Source organism: Hemiscyllium ocellatum, chromosome 11 (genome assembly GCF_020745735.1).
Source record: "Hemiscyllium ocellatum isolate sHemOce1 chromosome 11, sHemOce1.pat.X.cur, whole genome shotgun sequence".
NCBI classification, from domain to species: Eukaryota; Metazoa; Chordata; class Chondrichthyes; order Orectolobiformes; family Hemiscylliidae; genus Hemiscyllium; species Hemiscyllium ocellatum.
The window spans coordinates 29,302,883-29,322,638 of NC_083411.1; the positions used below are offsets into that span (position 1 = coordinate 29,302,883).

The window sequence follows — 19,756 nt, forward strand, 5'->3', positions numbered from 1 at the left end:
TGAAGTTCCATTCTCAGGATAAAAAGAAAATGATTTATGTTTACGCAGCACCTTTTTGGCCTGAGGATAGCCAAAATATCTTTCTAATCAATCAGGGAACCATCAGGGTGTTCTGCAAGGTTCTGCCAACAGCAATAAGATAAATTACGAAATCTTTTTGTGTACAATTGCTAACTGGTATCTCATGCTGTGAGCCATTGGTATTTTGCCAACACCCTGAGGTGCCAATATATGATGACTAGTACTTTCCACTCAATGGTTAGACTGGATGGAATTTTACCCTCACTGGAGGTGGAAGGATGGGGAAATGATTGGACGAATTGGCCATGGAGAGATACTAGCTGCTTCTTATTGCCTCATCAATTAAACTCTGGATAGGAAGGCTCTTTCTCAACCCACCGTCATTTAAATTCCTTAAGTAATCGTTAATGGGGCATAACTCAAAGACCTCAACACAACATCTCCACAGTTACCCAGCTTCCTGGCAAGGGAGAGAAATGATTGGTTCCTGAAATCCTAACCGGGTTGACCCACCTGCACCAGCCTGTGGTCAATCAGAAGAACAGTTGGGAGAACAGGAGTGTGGCAACCCTCTTCACTTACTTCTGAACCTTCCCCCCCCCCCCCCCCCCCCCCCCCGCTCTGCCTGTAACACAACGCCCTGTGAAAAATTGAAGGTAGTGGACGCGGAAAAAGGTTTTCTTTTGCTGTTACATTCTCTGATTGTCTTTTAAGAGTTGGTTAGTTGGTACAGTGAGCTAGACAATGCCTAATGTACCTGCCCTCACATTTAGTCTCAAAAATGTTTATACTGTATCCTGTTATTTCTACCTGAGAAATGTAACTACTTCGTCCCCTCCTTTCCATTTATACCTTTGGGCCAGATGTTATCACAGTGGGCTCCACTATGGCACACAGAGAAACAATTGTTTTAATGAAATGGGAAGAACAGTCTTCCCTGTATTTACTGAATCTCACTCTTTTAACATGGTGGCACATTTAGAAACCCATGTTCTAATAGATCCATACTTTCGTAAATTGACAATGTTGTGGATTCCCCAGACATCAAGTCCTTTTTGCTGGAAATGCAACTTACTGCCAAACTACTAGACGTCTTATCATCAGTGGCACTCCTGTTATACACACAAAATGCATAAGCCACATTTCATTATATCTGAGAGTCTATTGATTTGAATGCCTTCCAGTGAATGGGTACTGCTTAGTCTAAATGAAACTGGTGACAGCACTGCCGGGGTCTTTGATAACTGTTGTCTGATCTGTTAGACCATAGAATGCATGCAGTACAGTACAAACTATTCTGAACCAGCTGCCGTTCAAGTGAAATGAGAACAAACTTGATGATTTGGGTGTGGAGCTAGTCAGTGATCTCAGCAAGTGAAGGCATTGCAGCCAGTTTCATGTTAATTTCTGTTGTGCTCATCGATTTGGTATTTACCTCCAGTGAAGGTGCAATTTTTTTACTTAAAAACCTTTATCACTTTAAGATCATTCAAAAAGGAATTGCATTCAGTCTCAGTCCATAATATAAATAGGCTTTACTTACTAAATCTAAAGATACGCTGCTGCTAATGTTGCAATTTAAATTCCTCTGTCCTTTTTGAAGACTCAACTATTATCTTACTAGAAACAACCGAATCCATGTTTGCATGAACACAGCAACAAAAGCTGAAAATATATATTTGCAGAGATGTGGAAATTGTAGTATTTACAGTGTAATGGTCTGCAAGGAGATTATTATTGTGAATGGATCAATAAGCCGAGCACAGGAACTGCTAAGGAGGAAATTTAAGTTGTGGAGTGTCCTCATGTTAAAACAGTCTTAAGCAAAGTTTAATATTGAACTACATAAGGCAAATCTGAGAGCAGATGGTCAAAAAAATCATAGAGGGTTTAAGGGGTACCTTTTTAAAGGAAGAAATCCAACTGAAGATTTGGAGAGGTTTGTCAAGGGAATTCAAAGCGTAGGACCTGTGGCAGCTGAAGGCACAGCTATAGATATTTAATTCTCGTTTCTTGTGCATCCCCAGTTTTAATTAGTACAGGTAGGTCAAGAGGGTTTTGGGGGTGGAGAAAATGATAAAGATCGAGGAAAGGCAAGATCATGGAGAGATTTGAAAGCGATGCCGAGAATTTTAACATGAAGCCATTGTTTAGCCAAGAGGCAATGAAACAGAAATAGCAAATAGGATCAGGAGTAGGCCATTCGGTCCTTCGAGCCTGTTCCATCATTCAGTATTATCATCCAACTTAGTACCCTGATCCTGCTTTCTGCCCAGAGCCCTTAATTTTTTTAATGCGAAGAAATTTATCTACAAGGTAGATCAGACAATAAATTAGTTGAGGGAGGGCTTGATTATTTTTTTCAAAGAAAGGAAATATTTTTTTCAAATCTAGGCCATACCTAGAACATCTATGTGAATCCTCAGGTATGTTGAAGGGTAGATTAATGTTAATTCTAATGTCTCCGAAAGTTTGCATTGGCGCATATTCATTTTAAATCTTGTGACTAACTTAAATAAGATCACAGGAGATTGTGCAAAATTAGAAACTGATTCTGTTAATCCTTAATCAGTTTAGCTGCACTTTTATCAATTTCTCACTGACTTGGTGTTTTTTTAAATCATAAATAGTACAGGGTATTGAGTTTCTATATTTTTTTTTCTTTTTTTTCTTAACCCCCACACTACCGCCTAACTGCGGTGGTATTGAGTTTCTATTTGGTAAGAGGCCAATCAAGTTGTAGATTAAGGGAGGGTGGGCCTGTGTTTCTGAAGGTTTTTCCTGTGGTTAGTAATTTACATTGAGATTAAGTTATTTGTACCAAATCTATGTTGGGACAGAGTGGCAGTGTCTGAAGTCAATGGAGTCAATTTTACATTCAGCATTTTCTTTGGTTTTTTTTCCTCTTGTCATTATTTTGGGAACTGCCAAGTTGGCTTAATATTCAGGAGGTCATGATCAGTGTAATGCGAAGGGTTTGCTTCATTGTAGGTTGTGTGGCATCTTTTGAATGAACTGTTGATCCGAGGCTGTGCCCAACAATGTTCCCTGTTGTCCTGGTGCTAAACAGCAACCGGGAATATACTTCAAATACAAAAATTAGGCCATGCTCAACCAGCCAAATCTCTAAGATGCACATGTGGCCACACAGCAAGTTGGAATGAACCACATGGTGCAATATTCTGGATTAGCGGTGCTGGCAGAGCACAGCAGTTCAGGCAGCATCCGAGGAGCAGCGAAATCGACGTTTCGGGCAAAAGCCCTTTGTCAGGAATAAGGGCAGAGAGCCTGAAGCGTGGAGAGATAAGCTAGAGGAGGGTGGGGTGAGGAGAAAGTAGCATAGAATACAATACACCGGCACCACTCCTCACCTCTTCCTTCGCTACATTGATGAATGCATTGGCACCACCTCGTGCTCCCGCGAGGAGGTTGAACAATTCATCAACTTCACCAACACATTCCACCCTGACCTTAAATTTACCTGGACCATCTCTGACACCTCCCTCCCCTTCCTGGACCTCTCCATCTCCATTAATGACGACCGACTTGACACTGACATTTTTTACAAACCCACCGACTCCCACAGCTACCCGGATTACACCTCTTCCCACCCTACCTTTTGCAAAAATGCCATCCCGTATTCCCAATTTCTCCGCCTCCGCCGTATCTGCTCCCAGGAGGACTAGTTCCACCACAGAACACACCAGATGGCCTCCTTCTTTAGAGACTGCAGTTTCCCTTCCCATGTGGTTAAAGATGCCCTCCAACACATCTCGTCCACATCCCGTACCTCCGCCCTCAGACCCCATCCCGCCAACCGTGACAAGGACAGAACGCCCCTGGTGCTCATCTGCCACCCTACCAACCTTCGCATAAACCAAATCATCCACTGACATTTCGCCACTTCCAAAAAGACACCACCACCAGGGGTATAATTCCCTCCCCACCCCTTTCTGCCTTCCGCAAAGACCGTTCCCTCCGTGACTACCTGGTCAGGTCCCCGCCCCCCCCTTACAACCCACCCTCCCATCCTTGCACCTTGTCCTGCCATGCAGGAACTGTAAAACCTGTGCTCACATCTCCTCCCTCACCTCTATCCAAGGCCCTAAAGGAGCCTTCCACATCCATCAAAGTTTTACCTGCACATCCACTCATACCATTTATTGTATCCATTGGTCCCAATGTGGTCTCCTCTACATTGGGGAGACTGGGCGCTTCCTAGCAGAGCGCTTTAGGGAACATCTCCGGGACACCCGCACCAATCAACCACACCGCCCCGTGGCCCAACATTTCAACTCCCCCTCCCACTCTGCCGAGGACATGGAGGTCCTGGGCCTCCTTCACTGCCGCTCCCTCACCAGCAGATACCTGGAGGCAGAACGCCTCAGAACACTTCAACCCCAGGGTATCAATGTGGACTTCAACAGCTTCCTCATTTCCCCTTCCCCCATCTCACCCTAGTTCCAAACTTCCAGCTCAGCACTCTCCCCATGACTTGTCCGGACTTGTCCTACCTGCCTATCTCCTTTTCCACCTATCCACTCCACCCTCTCCTCCCTGACCTATCACCTTCATCCCCTCCCCCACTCACCTATTGTACTGTATGCTACTTTCTCCCCACCCCCACCCTCCTTTAGCTTATCTCTCCACGCTTCAGGCTCTCTGCCCTTATTCCTGATGAAGGGCTTTTGCCCGAAACGTCGATTTCACTGCACTTTGGATGCTGCCTGAACTGCTGTGCTCTTCCAGCACCACTGATCCAGAATCTGGTTTCCAGCATCTGCAGTCACTGTTTTTATACACAGTGCAATAAATGAGTTTCAGCAACAAAAAAAATTAAAAGAACATTAAATCTCATTGTCTTAATGAAAAAGCGTGAGAGTTCTCTCAATTCTAATTCATCTGTAAACTGCTAAAATTGAATTGGTTGTTGTCCTACTGATTTTGATTAGACATTGAACCGTTGGATGTTATGATTAGAGTGGTGCTGGAAAAACACCAGCAGGTCAGGCAGCATCCGAGGAGCAGGAATGAATGCATTCATTCCTGATGAAGGGCCTTTGCCCAAAACATCAACTTTCCTGCTCCTCGGATGCTGCCTGACTTGCTGTGCTTTTCCAGCACTACTCTAATCTTGACTCTAATCTCCAGCATCAGCAGTCCTCACTTTCACCATTGGATGTTATGCCTACCCAAATGAAATAACAAGTAATTGACTGTGAAATACCTTTTCAAAGAGAAGCGTTCCTTGATGTGAGTCAGCAATTGCAGGTGTTCCCACAGATTAAAGTCCTTTGAAAGTTAGTAGATCAGAAGCTCAAATTTTGCATGCAGTGAAACAATTAGTATAGATTGGATCATTGTGTCGTGGTCTCCCTACAATAGTGATGATCTAATTTTTTTTTGCTTTAGGTGCCCTGGCCTGACAAAGCACAGAATTAAAATTGAAAACAAGAGGCAATCTAGCTTGAAGATAAACCAAGACCCAGCACCAGATGATGAAACAATAGCTTCGGAAGGTTCTGCAGCAGCTATTGTCTCCCTCAGAACTGCTGAGCCTGGACTTGTTAACCCTGCTTTTGAAGAAGATCGGGAAGAAGATGGTAAGAATTTGGCTGCCTAAGTATTTATATTCAACCATTACTGTCCAGACCAGAAAACCATCCATCAAATCCAAAATATCTGCCCAACGTTGGGAGGCAGTGGTTAGCACTGCTGCCTCACAGCACCAGAGCTGTAGGTTCGATTCCAGCCTTGGGTAACTGCATGAGTGGAGATTGCACCTTCTCCCTTGGAGCTCCTATTTCCTCCCACAGTCAAAACATATGCAGGTTAGGTGGATTGCTCAGGGGAAAAAGGAATATGGTGGCTGGGTCTGGGTGTGCCACTCCTTGGAGGGTTGGTGCAGATTTGACAGGTCAAATGGCCTCTTTCTGCACAGTAAGGATTCTCTGGTTTTAAAGTAAGTTAAAGGCTTTGATTTTGAATTAAAACTGAAATAAATCACTGAATTAATTTAATTATTTACTTTAATATCATGGTGTAATTTGAAAGGTGAAGTATTATTTAGCGTTAGGTTCACTGCTGTAATTTGCGATATCACATGGATCTCTGTCTCATGCATGCCGTTATTTTATACATTTAGTAGAGCCACCTTAGAGCCCCTCTTCAATCCCTATTTTTCCAAATTTGCATTGCCAAAAGCAGAATTAGTTAAATTTGCATTGGTTTTAAGTTAGGCAGGAGTACTATTAAAACAATGAAATAAAATTCAGCTTGGTCAAATGAAATGTGACTCAGTGGGAATGGGTGCCTGAAAATTAATTAAATAAGTGGCTGTCCATGAAATAGAATTTGGGCTTCCAACGGAATGGGTGAGCTGCTTGTCAATTCAGTAAGTTTCAGGAACAAGTCGGCCAGTGAAGAAAATCATTTATGTAGAACGTGTTTCAAGAAATGAGATTTAGATGAAGCAGATACGGCCAATGGCCAAGTGAAGTTGTGAATGGTGGGGGACAACTTACTGGAAGAGGCTGAGGCTCCGCAGATATCCCCATCCTCAATGATGGAAGAACCCCGCACATCAGTGCAAAAGATAAGGCTGAAGCATTTGCAACAATCTTCAGCCAGAAGTGCTAAGTGGATGATCCACCTCGGCCTCATCCAGAGGTCTCCTGTACAACCGATTCCAGTCTGCAGCCAATTCAATTTACTGCATGCAATATCAAGAAACAGCTGGAGGTACTGAATACTGCAAAGGCTATGGCCCCTGATAGCATTCTGGCAATAGTACTAAAGACTTGTTCTCCAGTACAGCTAGAACATTGCAATGTACACAAAAAGCAGAACAAATCTAACCCAGATAATAACCGTCCTGTCAGTCTATTCTCAGCAGTAAAGTTTTGGAAAGTGCCATCAACAGTGCTTTCGAACATGTCAGCAATAACCTGCTCATAGACGCATTGTTTGAGTTGTGCCAGGGCCACTCAACACCTGACCTCATGACAGCCTTGGTCTAAACATGGACAAAAGAGATGGTTACCAGAGGTGAGATGAGTGTGACATCGAGTCAATATTTGACTCCATGTAGCATCAAGGAGACCTAGCAAAACTGGAGCTGATGGAAATCAGAGGAAGCTCTTCACTGGTTGGAGCCATACCTGGCACAAACAAAGGTGGTCGTGGTTATTGGAGATCAGTCAACTCAGGTCCAAGACATCCCCACAGGAGTCGCATGACTACAAGGGGTTTGCTCTCTCTTTTTCTCTCTCACTCTTTCTCTCTCTCTTCTCTCCGCCCCCCCCCCCCCCACAATTGTGATCATTGATTTCATCAAGTGTGGTGCCACAGTTGGTTTAGGGACCTATTGAAAACCTTGCACGGTCTTCATTGCAAAGCAGGATTGAATTTAGCAATGGAAAAGTTAAAGGTAGCAACCATTTGGAACTGTCTGTTACTTGAATATTACAATTCTGATATTGCTGGCTTCTACATGTTTCAAATAGTTACAATAAAAAAGGACTTAATCAAAACTCTTAAGAGATCGAACTTGGGCCCTCAACAACTTTTCATCCAAACATATATATTGTTAAATTTTCTGTTACACATCTATTATCGTTTCTAGTTCCTACAATTTAAGTATCTTTCAGGACTTGGATTGTTACAAATTTTGAGGTGCTTGAAAGCTGGGCTGGCAGCTTTTTGAAACAAACATTTAAAACTTGATTGGATTGTAGATGGACATGGGAGAAAATAATGTTTCATAATTCCAGCTACTTCTTGAGGGATGAACAATCGAGGTGCATGAGCCTGCTAATGTTTTTAGAGTAGGATGGACAGAATGCTGAGATCACCCGATGGACTGTACTTCAGCAGGATGCTCTTACATGAATGCAAGCTCTCCTTTGCTTGGCTAGTGTCAAAAATTACAACCGTGTTGATAGTTAGCATGCACTTAATTGGCTTGGAAGTATTTTTGAGTTGTTCTGCTGTTGTGAAAAGTGCTATACGAATGCTAATCTTTTCATATATGACATATATTCTACATTTTTTATACGTGCATATATAATCTAGCACAGGATATTCTTTTTAATACTCCTGTTTCATTATCCTGCATGTAGACTGCTATAGGAAAGGCAACAAAGTTAAAAATAACTTCGGGATTGATTGCAGTAGGTGCTTGTTTTTCTTTGAAAAGTAAAGATTGGTGTTTCTGGTTCTGGCACTTTTCATATCAGTGCTGAAAATATTATTTGAGGAACAGTACTTCAACAGTGCAACCGATTGTAAGGTTCTTGCTTGTATTAGGATGACCCAGATGGAGGTTTAGTTTGTTCAAACAGACTGAGAGGGTAACACCTGTAAAAGGCAAACACTAGTGACTTAGCACAATTGAGGCAAATGCATAACATGTGAGAACTGCAGTGGAATCCTCTGCCCTGGAAGAGGGATAGCCAAATAATGAGATGGGAGGTCACCTTTGTAAGTCCCAACTGGATGAAATTCTAGGTAGGATGGTCAAATCTAGGCAGAGGAGCCAATGCTTGACCTTTCTGGCCCACTGCCAGCTGAGGCCTGGGGGAGTACACACTCTAGCACCTGATTTGAGGTACTGGACAACAAGCAGTGGGGTGGCTGCTGAGAGCCAACCCTTGCCCCTGCTTCTGATGTCTGTGATTTCCTCCCCCAGCCCCCAGTCATCTTCCAGTACAACCCCAACCGAAGGAACCCCATACCAACCAATTCAATTGGGCAAAATCAACATGGTTTTGTGAAAAGGAAATTATGTTTGACTGGGGTTCCTTTAAGAAATCATAATGACGTGGATAATTGGGAACCTTTGCATTTACCACGCTTAGATTTCCATTTGACGGGATGCGGCTATGCAAAATCAGAGCTCATGTTTTAGGGGGTAACAGAATAGGTAACAGAAAACAGTAGGAGTAAATGGGTCATTTTTAGGTTGGCAAGATGTAACAAGTGGATACCCACAGGAGTTTATAACCATGGTCGAGGCATAGATTTAGAGTAAGAGATAGGAGGTTCAGAGGGGATTCAAGGGGAAATACTTTCTTGCCCAGAGGGAGTTGGGAAGCTGGGACTCAATGCTTAGAAGTGTGGTTGAGGCAGCAATCCTCACAACACTTACGTGGTTATGCAACAGTTAATTGCATAAAATGTTATTGGCAGTGGTAGATCAGTTTAATGTGTGATCAGTTTTAGCTTGATTGGTCGTCATTTGTTCTTCTCAAATGAAACTGACATGATTTTCCTTTTGTTGCAGACCTGCCTCGATTGTCAAGCCTCTTAGCAGAAACAACGATTGTTGAAATTCATCGTGCAGATCCTCAGGAGGAGCTAGGAATTCGGATAGTGGGTGGTAAAGATACACCACTCTGTAACATTGTGATTCAGGAGATTCTTCGGGACAGCGTTGTTGCTAGAAATGGAAAACTTGCACCTGGAGACCATATAACAGAGGTAACTGCTTCTGAAGGTGATCAGATGTATAGCTTAACTTGTAAAGTCTGGGGTTTCAGTTTGGCCTTTATTTTAAACTTGCTAACTGAAACTAAGATTGTTTATGCCATTTTAGATTTTCGAATATTAACGTACTTTCAAAATAATTGCTCGTTCAGGAAACTAAGTTGTGTAGTGGTCCAGCAATGTTTCACTTCATTATTGGGTTTTTTTCCATCAGTTCATGGGATGTAGGCCAGAATTTATTTTGCCCATCCTCTTTTGCCTCTGGAAGTGGTGGTGAGCTGCCTTCTGAACCACTGCCATCCTTGGGAGGTAGGGACACCCACAGTGCTGCTAGGAAGGATTTTGACTCCGTGACAGTGAAAGATTAGCTGTGAAGTTCCAATTTAGGATGGTGTATGACTCAGGGGAACGTGCAGGTGGTGCTCCAGTGTATAGCTGTCCTGCCTTTATAGATAGTGGTGCATTTGTAAGGTACTGTCACAGAAGTCATGGTAATTTCAAGGTGTGCATAGATTAATGAAATGGAAGTCTTTTCTTTTTGATGACTGTGTAGATCCTGTATAAAACGAAAAGGCTCAGCCTCTTTCTTTGAGGCCTAGCACCTTTCTCTACAGCATGCATGTTTAGCCTTAATAATACAGCAGTTCTTTCACATCCAATACCAACAGTTTAGACTGGTGTGGATGATATTACTGAGACTGGAATTCATGCCTCTTTCAGCAAGAGTGGATCTCTAAGTTGAACAAAGAAAGCATTAGGTCTGCCTGACTTTACTTGCTCAAGTGGCAGTGACGTTTCCTTCCGTACCAGCTGCCTGTTCTGTTATGCCAAAATGTCCCCATGCTCATAGATACCTGGCAATCATCACCAGCTTTGGGCTGACAGGTGCCTGTGAGCATGCAGTAGGCATCTGGAATTAAAATCACTGCAGTTATCGGTTTTGCCAGTTGTCTCCCAATTTGATCACTAATGTCGATCAGACACACCTGGATATACACCATCAGGATCTTATCCCATTCTATTCCTCACAGGTAAATGGTGTGAACATCACCAGTGTTCCACACAGCTACGCCATCAAGGTACTGAGGCAGCCCAGCACTGTCTGTCGGCTCTCAGTGCTGCAGGAAAGAGGCTTTGCCATTCGAAGTTCTTCACAAGAAAGGAGCAACAGCAGCCACAAGCAGATTCTGAATGTAACTTTGCACAAAAGGGACCGAAGCGAACCATTGGGGATTAAACTGATTCGGAAGGCGGATGAGCCAGGAGTGTTTATTTTGGATCTCCTGGCGGGGGGCTTGGCTGCTCGGGATGGAAAGCTGCGTAATAATGACAAAGTGCTTATGATTAATCAGCAGGACCTCAAAAACGGAACTCCAGAAATTGCAGCACAGATAATCCAGGTAATTTCACAGGTATTCCAGATAACTTCAGAGATTGACCTCTTGTTTCAAAATATAAGACTCTTTTAAGGATTAGTCCATTTGAGACCAAGTGAGTACATACCTTAGCTGATCACCACTGCATTTTTTTTTATGCTTTCTTTATCTCACTGCTTTTCTGTTACCCCCCCTTCCCATTTTTCTCCCTGTCCCTCCTCCTCCTGTCTATTTATCTCTCCCTCTATCCCTCTCCTGTGCATCTCTCTTATCCCCCCTTGCCTCTAATCCATCTCCTCCTCTCTTCCATCCCTCACCCTTTTTCACTTGCCCTCTTCGAAAACTCATCCTCTCTGTTTCCCTTTTATCTCTGGTTCTCTCTTGCTCTACTGCAAATGCATATCAACCTAAATGTTTTTTTTAAAATTGGAATAAACTGTGCAACAACTGAACCAATTATTGTTCCTGTCTTTAGTCCAGTGAAGGAAATGTTAACTTTGTGATTCAGAGGTACACTGGTCAGCAAAGCTCCGAGATTATTGATGAAGCTGGATCAAGCAACAGCAGTCCCCCTCGCCAGCGCAGTAAATCACTGCAGCATCATTGCCGTCGACGCTCCCATTACCAAAAGGTAAATGCAGTCATAATATGATGGTGAATAAAAACCATTTCTATGGGCTTTCCATCAGAGTTCTGTACCCACTCCATTCACAGTTGAAACACGAAGCAGGCAACTATTTTGATAAGCGCTAACCTAGAACAGAACAGATTTTTTTTTTATTTTCAGAATGTAGGAAAAGTAATTTGATCTTGTGTTCTTATTGGATTGCAAAGCAGTTATTTTTCCTCCCTTTCGCAAAGGGTTATTGGAGACTGCAGTATTTAGTTTTAAATTTTATACATTATATCAGGTTTAATTGATAAAATAATGTATAGGGGAAAAAAAGTGCAAAACTGATTCCAAAGGAACTGTGGTTGCTTTTGTCAAAATGGGAATTGGGCAGTAAAGGTGGTCTCATGCTTCATTTTTCATGTCTAAGGCATAAATTGAGTACAAAAGTTACATTTGAATGTAAACTTCCTTGGGCTATGAGATTGATTCATGTTGTGTAAAAGGAGATTGGGAGTTAGTGAGGTGAGGTTTAAACAAGACTTTGTTTGCCAAATATTCTGAACGACAATTGAAAGCTTGGTTTTACTGTATCTATTTTGAGACAAGGTCATGCAATTTAGTATTTAAGTCTATTCCCTTCAGCAATTCCCAGTTATTACAAAACAAATCCAAAATCCAGGATTTTGTCTTCCTGTCAACATGCTTGAAACCAAAACAGTAAGACGTTTCTCTACTAGTTGACTCTGATGCCTGGCAAGTTCTATCGTGAGAAAATGCTGACGAGCATTGAAAAAGCTGGAAGCTCTCAGTCACTGGTGGAGTCACTTTGTTCTTTAATGATGCCTTGAGGACTAAATGATTTCCTCTGAGCTGTAATGTCTCGATTACGTCAATGATGTGTGGAGACATAATGGAAATGAGTATCTCTGGATTAACATGCCTTCTCTCTGATTTTACCTTTAGTCTGCCTCATCATTGAAAGGAGTTTGCTCATGAATATATGAGAAGTATTCCGTCCTTGCATTATCTTCCATTCACTATTTTATGATTAGTTCTCAAACCCTCCATATGGATCAGTATCACACTACCATTAGTGAAAATGCATAGGCTGACATGTATGCCCTCAACACATGGCAGCGTATCTCTCTCCCTCCTCTCTCTCTCCCCCCCCCCCCCCCCCCCCCCCACACACACACACACACACACACACACACACACACACACACACACACACACCAATTTAAGTAAGCAGAAACATGATCCATCATCCTGGTGGGACAGTTGAGAGAGGGATAAAGGCTTGGGAATAAGTTTCAACCCAATACTCCGATGGAAAATAAAATGTATTAACTAAAAGGAAGGCAGGAGGAATATTTAAAAATGGGAGGTACACCATGGGTTACTTCACCAATAGCATTGACAATTTATAGTCTCACCAATTTCAGTTCTTGGATTAGGGAGGGTGTCACTTTCATTTGAATTTCCGTGTGGCTAATCTTTATAGGGATATTTTAAAAAGACATGATGAGACTGGAGCAAAGATTGTCTGTAATCCTTGACTAGTTTTGAAGTAATAGGGCTGAAATATTGTGCTTAGTATCAAATTAGCTAAATCTCAATACGTTGTGCATTTACAGTTTTATTTTATCCTTCAATAATGTAATCTTCCCTAAGGATCCTTCCCAGAATTCACTGTGCCTGGAGAAGACCGTTCCGGTGAGAAAGGAGCCTCGTGAGTCTCTGGGAATAACTATTTCAGGTGGTCGTGAAAATAAGTATAAGGTACCGATCTATGTGACCAGCATCCAGCCAGTGGGCTGCCTCTATAGAGATGGCAGAATCAAAAAGGGTAAGATTACATTTCAGTGACATTTATTGATTGTAGCATACCTGTGTAGCCATCTGCACTCTCAGGATACAGAGCTATATGTAGAGCTCTGCCTATTGTTTAGAGGATATTGGTTGTATGCCTAAAAGTCTGTGCATTAATTAACCTCTCCATTTGTAGTTTAAGCTAGCTAATTACTGCATCAACTGTGATATTTTCCTTTTCTCTTTATTGAAGTATTTTCCAGCAGGTGTTGTTTGTTCCCCTATGTCTCATATAAATAATTCTCTTCATGCAAACTTCAAACACTAATTATTTCCAAGATATTAACTGTAGCAGGCATCACAATAGAGTACCAGCCTGCCCTCAACCAATGTACAAATATCTGCATGTTAGTTCAAAAGCACAATTTTCTTTCCATAATGTAGGGACGTGAGCCAATTCTATCTTTTTTTAACCTCTAACTTCACTAAATCAATTAACTTGGCATAGAGCAAGCACATATGGCCCAGGGGCTTCCTGTTAATTGTTATTTTAATTCTCTGCCTTGCTCCTATTCGGACCTTTGTGTTCATGGCCAGCCTCAATGTTCTAATGAAGCTCAGTACTCTCATCGTGCAACTCAGAACTCGTCAGCCTGCTAGACTCAACAATTTCAGATCCGGATCTTTGTCTCAATATTCTCTGTTTGTTTGCTACTCAGAAAAATTTCATTTTGTTTTGTTTGTCTTTTTATCCCTACAGTCAGACAATGGCCTTGTAACTATTCCTGCCTCCATTTGGATACACTGAACTCATTACCACTCTCTTTGGCTTTCGCACCATGAAACCTTTTATTTATTTGGTCTCCACCCTATCACAGACCTCTTCGATTCGCCCTATCACAGACCTCTTCGATTCGCCCTATCGCTTTCCCCTTCCATTGGCTTTAATAGCATTATCATTTCTATATAAACTCTGTTCCAATGAAAGTCATCGACCTCTGTTTTTCTCTCTCAGAAGATGCTCCCTGACCTGTTCGGTTTTATCACAGATTTTAAACGTCTGTAATATTTTGCATTTATATCAAATCTTTGTTTCCTATTTTGACTTTTTGTTTTATCAGTATATTTAAATTTTAATCTGTCTTCTCATGGATTATTTAACAGCATATATAGGTATTTGTGTTTACATTTCATCAGTTCCAGTTATCTGCCCAGAGATAAACTATCATAATATTGCTGGGTGAAAATTCCAAAACACACTTCCTGACTGCAGTGATCCAGAAAGGCAGTGCAACACCATCACCACAAGGGTAATTAGGGATATTCAGTGCTGGCCTTGCCAGAAATGCGCTGCAGCCTCTGAATGGAAATAAAATTGTAATTTAAAAACTGAAAGACAGCTTATGGTGTATATTGATATATTTATTGATTAGAGTTCCCACCTCCTCCTATGTTTTTATTCCATTTATTCACAAGATGAGGATATCATTAGCTAGACCAGCATTTATTGCTCATCCCTAATTGCCCAGAGGCCAATTAAGAGTCAACCACATTGTCGTTGGTCTGGAATCACATGTAGGCCAGACCAGGTAAGGATAGCAGTTTCCTCCCTAACGGCCATTAGTGAATGCGGTGGGTTTTGACGACAATTGACAATGAATTCATGGTCATTATTAAACTCTTCTTTACAGATGTTTTTCCTTATTGAATATAAATGCCATCATCTGCCGTGCGAGGATTCAAACACAGGTTCCCAGAACATTACCTGGGTCTCTGAGTTAACAGTCCATTGATAATAACAGTAGGCCGTGGCCTAGCATGCTTAGCATTATTCCCGTTAAACTGTTGATCACTTGATTTACCTTCCTGGTTCCCATGTTACTTGATGACATTTACAGTTCTGTCTCTTCAGTTATTGTTCTTCTCTCCTCAAATTCCCAACATCACCCCCTCTTTCAAAACACAAACAGTCCATGACCTTCCAGTCCTTACAGGCTATTTCCCCATTTCCAACCTGCTTCCTTTCCAAAATCTTTCAATATACACTTGTCTCCCAAATCTATGCCCATTGTTTTCAAAACTTGACTGTTTGAAATCCTCCAAATTTTTCCCCAATCACATACTTTTTTTTTCAAAGTCATCAAATGATTGTCTATCTTTATTAGAGTCACATAGGCTAACTGTTCTTGTCCTACTCAAATTGTTTGCAATCTTTGCCAGAGTTGACCACATTATTATCTTCCACTGGCTCTCCGCTATTATCATCTGGATGGGATGCGCTCACCTTGTTCCTTTTACAGTTCCAAAGAATTGGCTGAAAAGGCTTCTCACTCTCATGGTTACATGTGCACTCCTGACACACACACACACACACACACACACACACACACTCTACCTTTTGTCCTCCTTATTTTTCATCCGTATGCTGCCTGATAGAACAGTGCCAGTTTTCCTAAATCAGGTTGTTCATATTTGATCCCAGAATGTGTTTAAGCACAGGTGAGCACCATCACTATGACTGCCTGTTTCCACCTCTGTAACGTTGCCTAATTCTGCTGCTGAAATGCTCTTTTATACTTCTTCCATCTCTCCAGTTGGCTTTTTCAGTGCTCTCCTGGTCAGCCTCTTCCACTCGAGTGAGCATCCAAATTCTGCAGCCTGTGTTTTTACTCACATCAAGTCCCATTTATCCGTCATCCCTCACCTCACTGATCTACATTACACAATTGGGAGCCAATGCTTTGATTAAAAGTTCTCATGTTGCTAGATCCCTCCATGGCCTTACTTTGAAATCTCTACCAGTCCATATTGCCATACTTTTAATTCAGACTTCTTGAGCATTAATGAGTTTTAATTGTACTGTTGGTTGGCATGCCTTCAGCTACAAAGTCCTAATGACTGAAATTCACTTGTTAAACCTTTCTATCCCTCTACCTTAGTTTTCCTTTTAAGACATGGCTTGGAACTTTTTATTACATTAAGCAGATGCTATATAAAAACCAGTTCTTCTTGGCATCGAAATATTTTTTCTTATTTTCTGATTTGAACTGAAATAAAAAATAGATACTACTTTTTTTATGAAGCAAAGCTGTTGCAATATTATAAGGCTATTGTAAATCTCCTTTCCTCCATCCTTGTATTGTTTTCGAAGAGTTTCAGTGCAGGCAACTTGAGGGAATTACATAGCAGAGGAAGGAAAGATGTAATAAATTCTCATTTTCAGAAAGCTTGGCATAATGCGTAATTTCTACTTTCATGTCTAGTTGTGTTGATTAAAACAAAGGCCACCCACATTTATCTGCATAATCTGGTCCTCAGATCCTGAAATGGGAGAGGTAGAATGGTAGGATGGCAGCAATCCATATTTTGTTTTTTTTTGTGTGGAGTCAGGAAGACATTAATCCAGTCAGGATTTCACAACCAGAATTAAGATTCCAATTGGTATCCCTTCATGTCTGGAACACTCCCACTTTCAATTTGGCAGCTGGCTCACTCCCATGGAAGATCATGCATGACAGACCAGGTGACCTGAAATTCATGTTTTAGGTGAAAAACACAGTGAAACATGGATGAAACTACTTTAAATTTTCATTCCTAGATATTTTTCAAGTTGCAGAATGACCTAACATATGGTTTGTTCCTCAGACAGCACTCAGTCTGAACACCCATTATCAAATCCCTTGGAATAACGAAATGACTGTTGACTGCATGCCACTGTGTTTTGACTACATCAGTGTTAATTCTGATAAAGACGCAAATAGAATCATTTTGAATAGAACAGGCTGCTCATGAATTCCCTTTTGTGTTTATTTCCCCTTTAAAGCTTTTCATCATGCCAAATTTTGAATTCTGAAAATGAGACATTTGGAGACAACTGGTGCTGTTGATCACCTGATAGTTAATTGTCTTTAACATTTTTATTGTTAGAATTTAGCAATAAAATTCAGTTTACCTCGGTAGCTCAGGTAGAGAATAGCTGCATCATGGAAACTAAAGAAACTTCCAAAGTATTCAGTTAACTGTGATGGTGGCAAGAGTGTTGTAATTACTATCTACAGCCCTGTACCAAGGAAAGGAAGTTAAAAATCTCACACCACCAGGTTATAGTGGACTCCACAAACACTTGACAAAGGAGCAGCATGCCGAAAGTTAGTGCTTCCAAATAAATTTGTTGAACTATAACCTGGTGTTGTGAGATTTTTAACTTTGTCTATCCCACTCCAACACTGACTTCTCCACATTAAAGAAACTTCGTCTGAAGTCTGGCAACCTTTGCTAGAAATTTGGAGTAGGTTGAGCTAAAGCTGAGTAATTCACTAACGTTTTAAACTAATCTAGTCTGATAGGAAGCCAATGACATCAGATTGGGTGGAGTGCAAAGGATAAATATGATTAGGTTAAAATTTCTCTTTGGTGATTAGAGCTGGCACATGAAGAATGGTTATTTGGATTGGCCGGTCTAAGCATACCTGACATGAAAGTCCTGTAGGGAAGGCGAAAAAAAATTTTGCAATCATGTATTCTTCTTTAATGTACACATTCATTCTGAGATTCATAATTTATCGTATGACACTAAAATGATTCATTCTTTTTTCATAGGAAATGTACTGCTGAGCATAAACGGAGTAGACCTCACACAGTTGAGTTATAATGAAGCAGTGTCAGTTCTCAAATTGAATACAGCCTCCTCTGCAGTGCTGCTAAAGATTTTGGATTTGCCAAATGCTGAGATGGCACCAACATCTGAGGAGCTCATGGAAGCAGGAAAGGAGAATGATTATGATTGGTCCCCTCTCTGGGTCACATGGCTAGGGTTACCAAGGTGAGTACTGTTTTCACAGCAATGGGTGCAAAACTTTTTTTTAATGGCAGAAGGATTGCATGGAATGGAAATATTTTTTACAATAACGTAAGTCAGAGTGAGTTAAGAAAAAAGATAAATTGTTTAATTGGTTTAGAACAAATGCCAATTTAGAATGTATAATGAGATTTTCTTTTTACTGCCACTTTACTCCCAGTTGAATAGGGTTATTGATATCAGCATTTTTCTAAATGTCTGATGCAGTCTTTGCTGATACATGGGTTTACAGCTTATTCATAAGGCTCCCATTATTGATAACTACATAACCCTGCACAAAGCAGGAAAAACAATATGTAAAGTGGAGGTTTGTTGGCTTTGGGGAGCGGGATGATGAGTATACCATGGGGAGTAGCCAGTGAATGTCAGAAGGCAGAAGAGAGCTGCAACTTGGGCTATAATGGTGAGAGGGATCAAGTGGGAATGATACAAAAATTAGGAGTGACCTGATTTTTCTTTCCTTTCATTTATACAAAAAAGGAGTCTTCTACCAAGTTAGGTTGTCTCTCCAGGAAAAATAATCTTGGCCACTTTCATTTCAAGGCAAACTATTTGCTGGTGGGGTGTTGGTGATAGTGGAAATGTCTGGAGCAGAAAGCCCATGATTATTTCTTATAATTGAAGTTAAAAGTGTTGAGTAAGGCAGAGTGAGTGAGAGTGGAGGGAAAAGGATGAGAATGTGGGAAATGGGAGAAAGGAGAGGAAAGCAGACTGAGAAGAGGAAACTCCAGGCTGAAAGTTAACATTCCAAACTTCACTTACATGTGAATTCTGCTGAGCCAGCTCAGCATATGCCCCACGAGAGGCATTGCAAGATTAGCATCAGTGAAACATAACTACTTAGCTCAGTCCTGCATGACATCGCCTTACCTGGATGATCATAAATTGGGGCTTTTTCTCCCCCCTCTCTCTTTAGCTCTGCTTCTTGACCATGGAGACAAAAATTAGCATTGTCAATAAATCTTTGATTGGCAGTATGTGACAATTTGTTAATTGGTCAATTAAATTATCAACGTATTATTTTTCAATTTCTTTTTAATGACATCCCTGTCTTATTGTGTTGTGGCAACAATTACCTTTTCAAAATTTGCTCACCAGCCCCCTGCAAAGAGAAAGATTAAAAATGTGCACCCTGCCATGTGAAGCTTGGCCACCCTTGCTGTAAATATCGTGAATACATTTTAATCACAACCGTACCAAGACATGAACATTGGCAAATATTCAAACACATTACAAAATTGCTGACACCTACAAACAGATCCATACTTTATCTTAAAAATGGATAGAACATAAAAGATGTGTATCTTAAACATAGTGGTGTAAAATTGATTTTTAGAATATTTCAGATCAAGTGTCTTCCAAAAATATTTTTAAAATTATTAATCTTGACATCTTATTTCCTGTTCTCCATTCAAAGTTATCTTCACTGTTGCAATGACATTACTCTGCATAAGAGTAATTCTGAAAGCTGGGGATTTAGCATCGTTGGGGGCGTAGAGGAAAGCCAAGAAAACCAGCCTTTCTTTATCAAAACCATTGTACCAGGCACACCAGCATACTTTGATGGAAGACTCAAGTAAGTTACAACTG

General features: G+C 41.1%; 1 protein-coding gene across 2 annotated transcripts in view; it reads left to right on the forward strand.

Annotated features, from left to right (window-relative positions):
* Positions 1 to 19,756, forward strand: part of lnx2b (ligand of numb-protein X 2b) — a 54,357-nt gene that overhangs the window by 30,794 nt on the left and 3,807 nt on the right. The window contains exons 3-9 of one of the 2 annotated variants that reach the window (XM_060832501.1): positions 5,434 to 5,624; positions 9,305 to 9,501; positions 10,539 to 10,907; positions 11,359 to 11,514; positions 13,171 to 13,345; positions 17,908 to 18,130; positions 19,584 to 19,742. In XM_060832501.1, coding sequence (XP_060688484.1) covers positions 5,434 to 5,624; positions 9,305 to 9,501; positions 10,539 to 10,907; positions 11,359 to 11,514; positions 13,171 to 13,345; positions 17,908 to 18,130; positions 19,584 to 19,742 — 1,470 coding nt within the window. The remainder of the gene's footprint in view (positions 1 to 5,433; positions 5,625 to 9,304; positions 9,502 to 10,538; positions 10,908 to 11,358; positions 11,515 to 13,170; positions 13,346 to 17,907; positions 18,131 to 19,583; positions 19,743 to 19,756) is intronic. The other variant, XM_060832502.1, reaches the window with a different exon arrangement.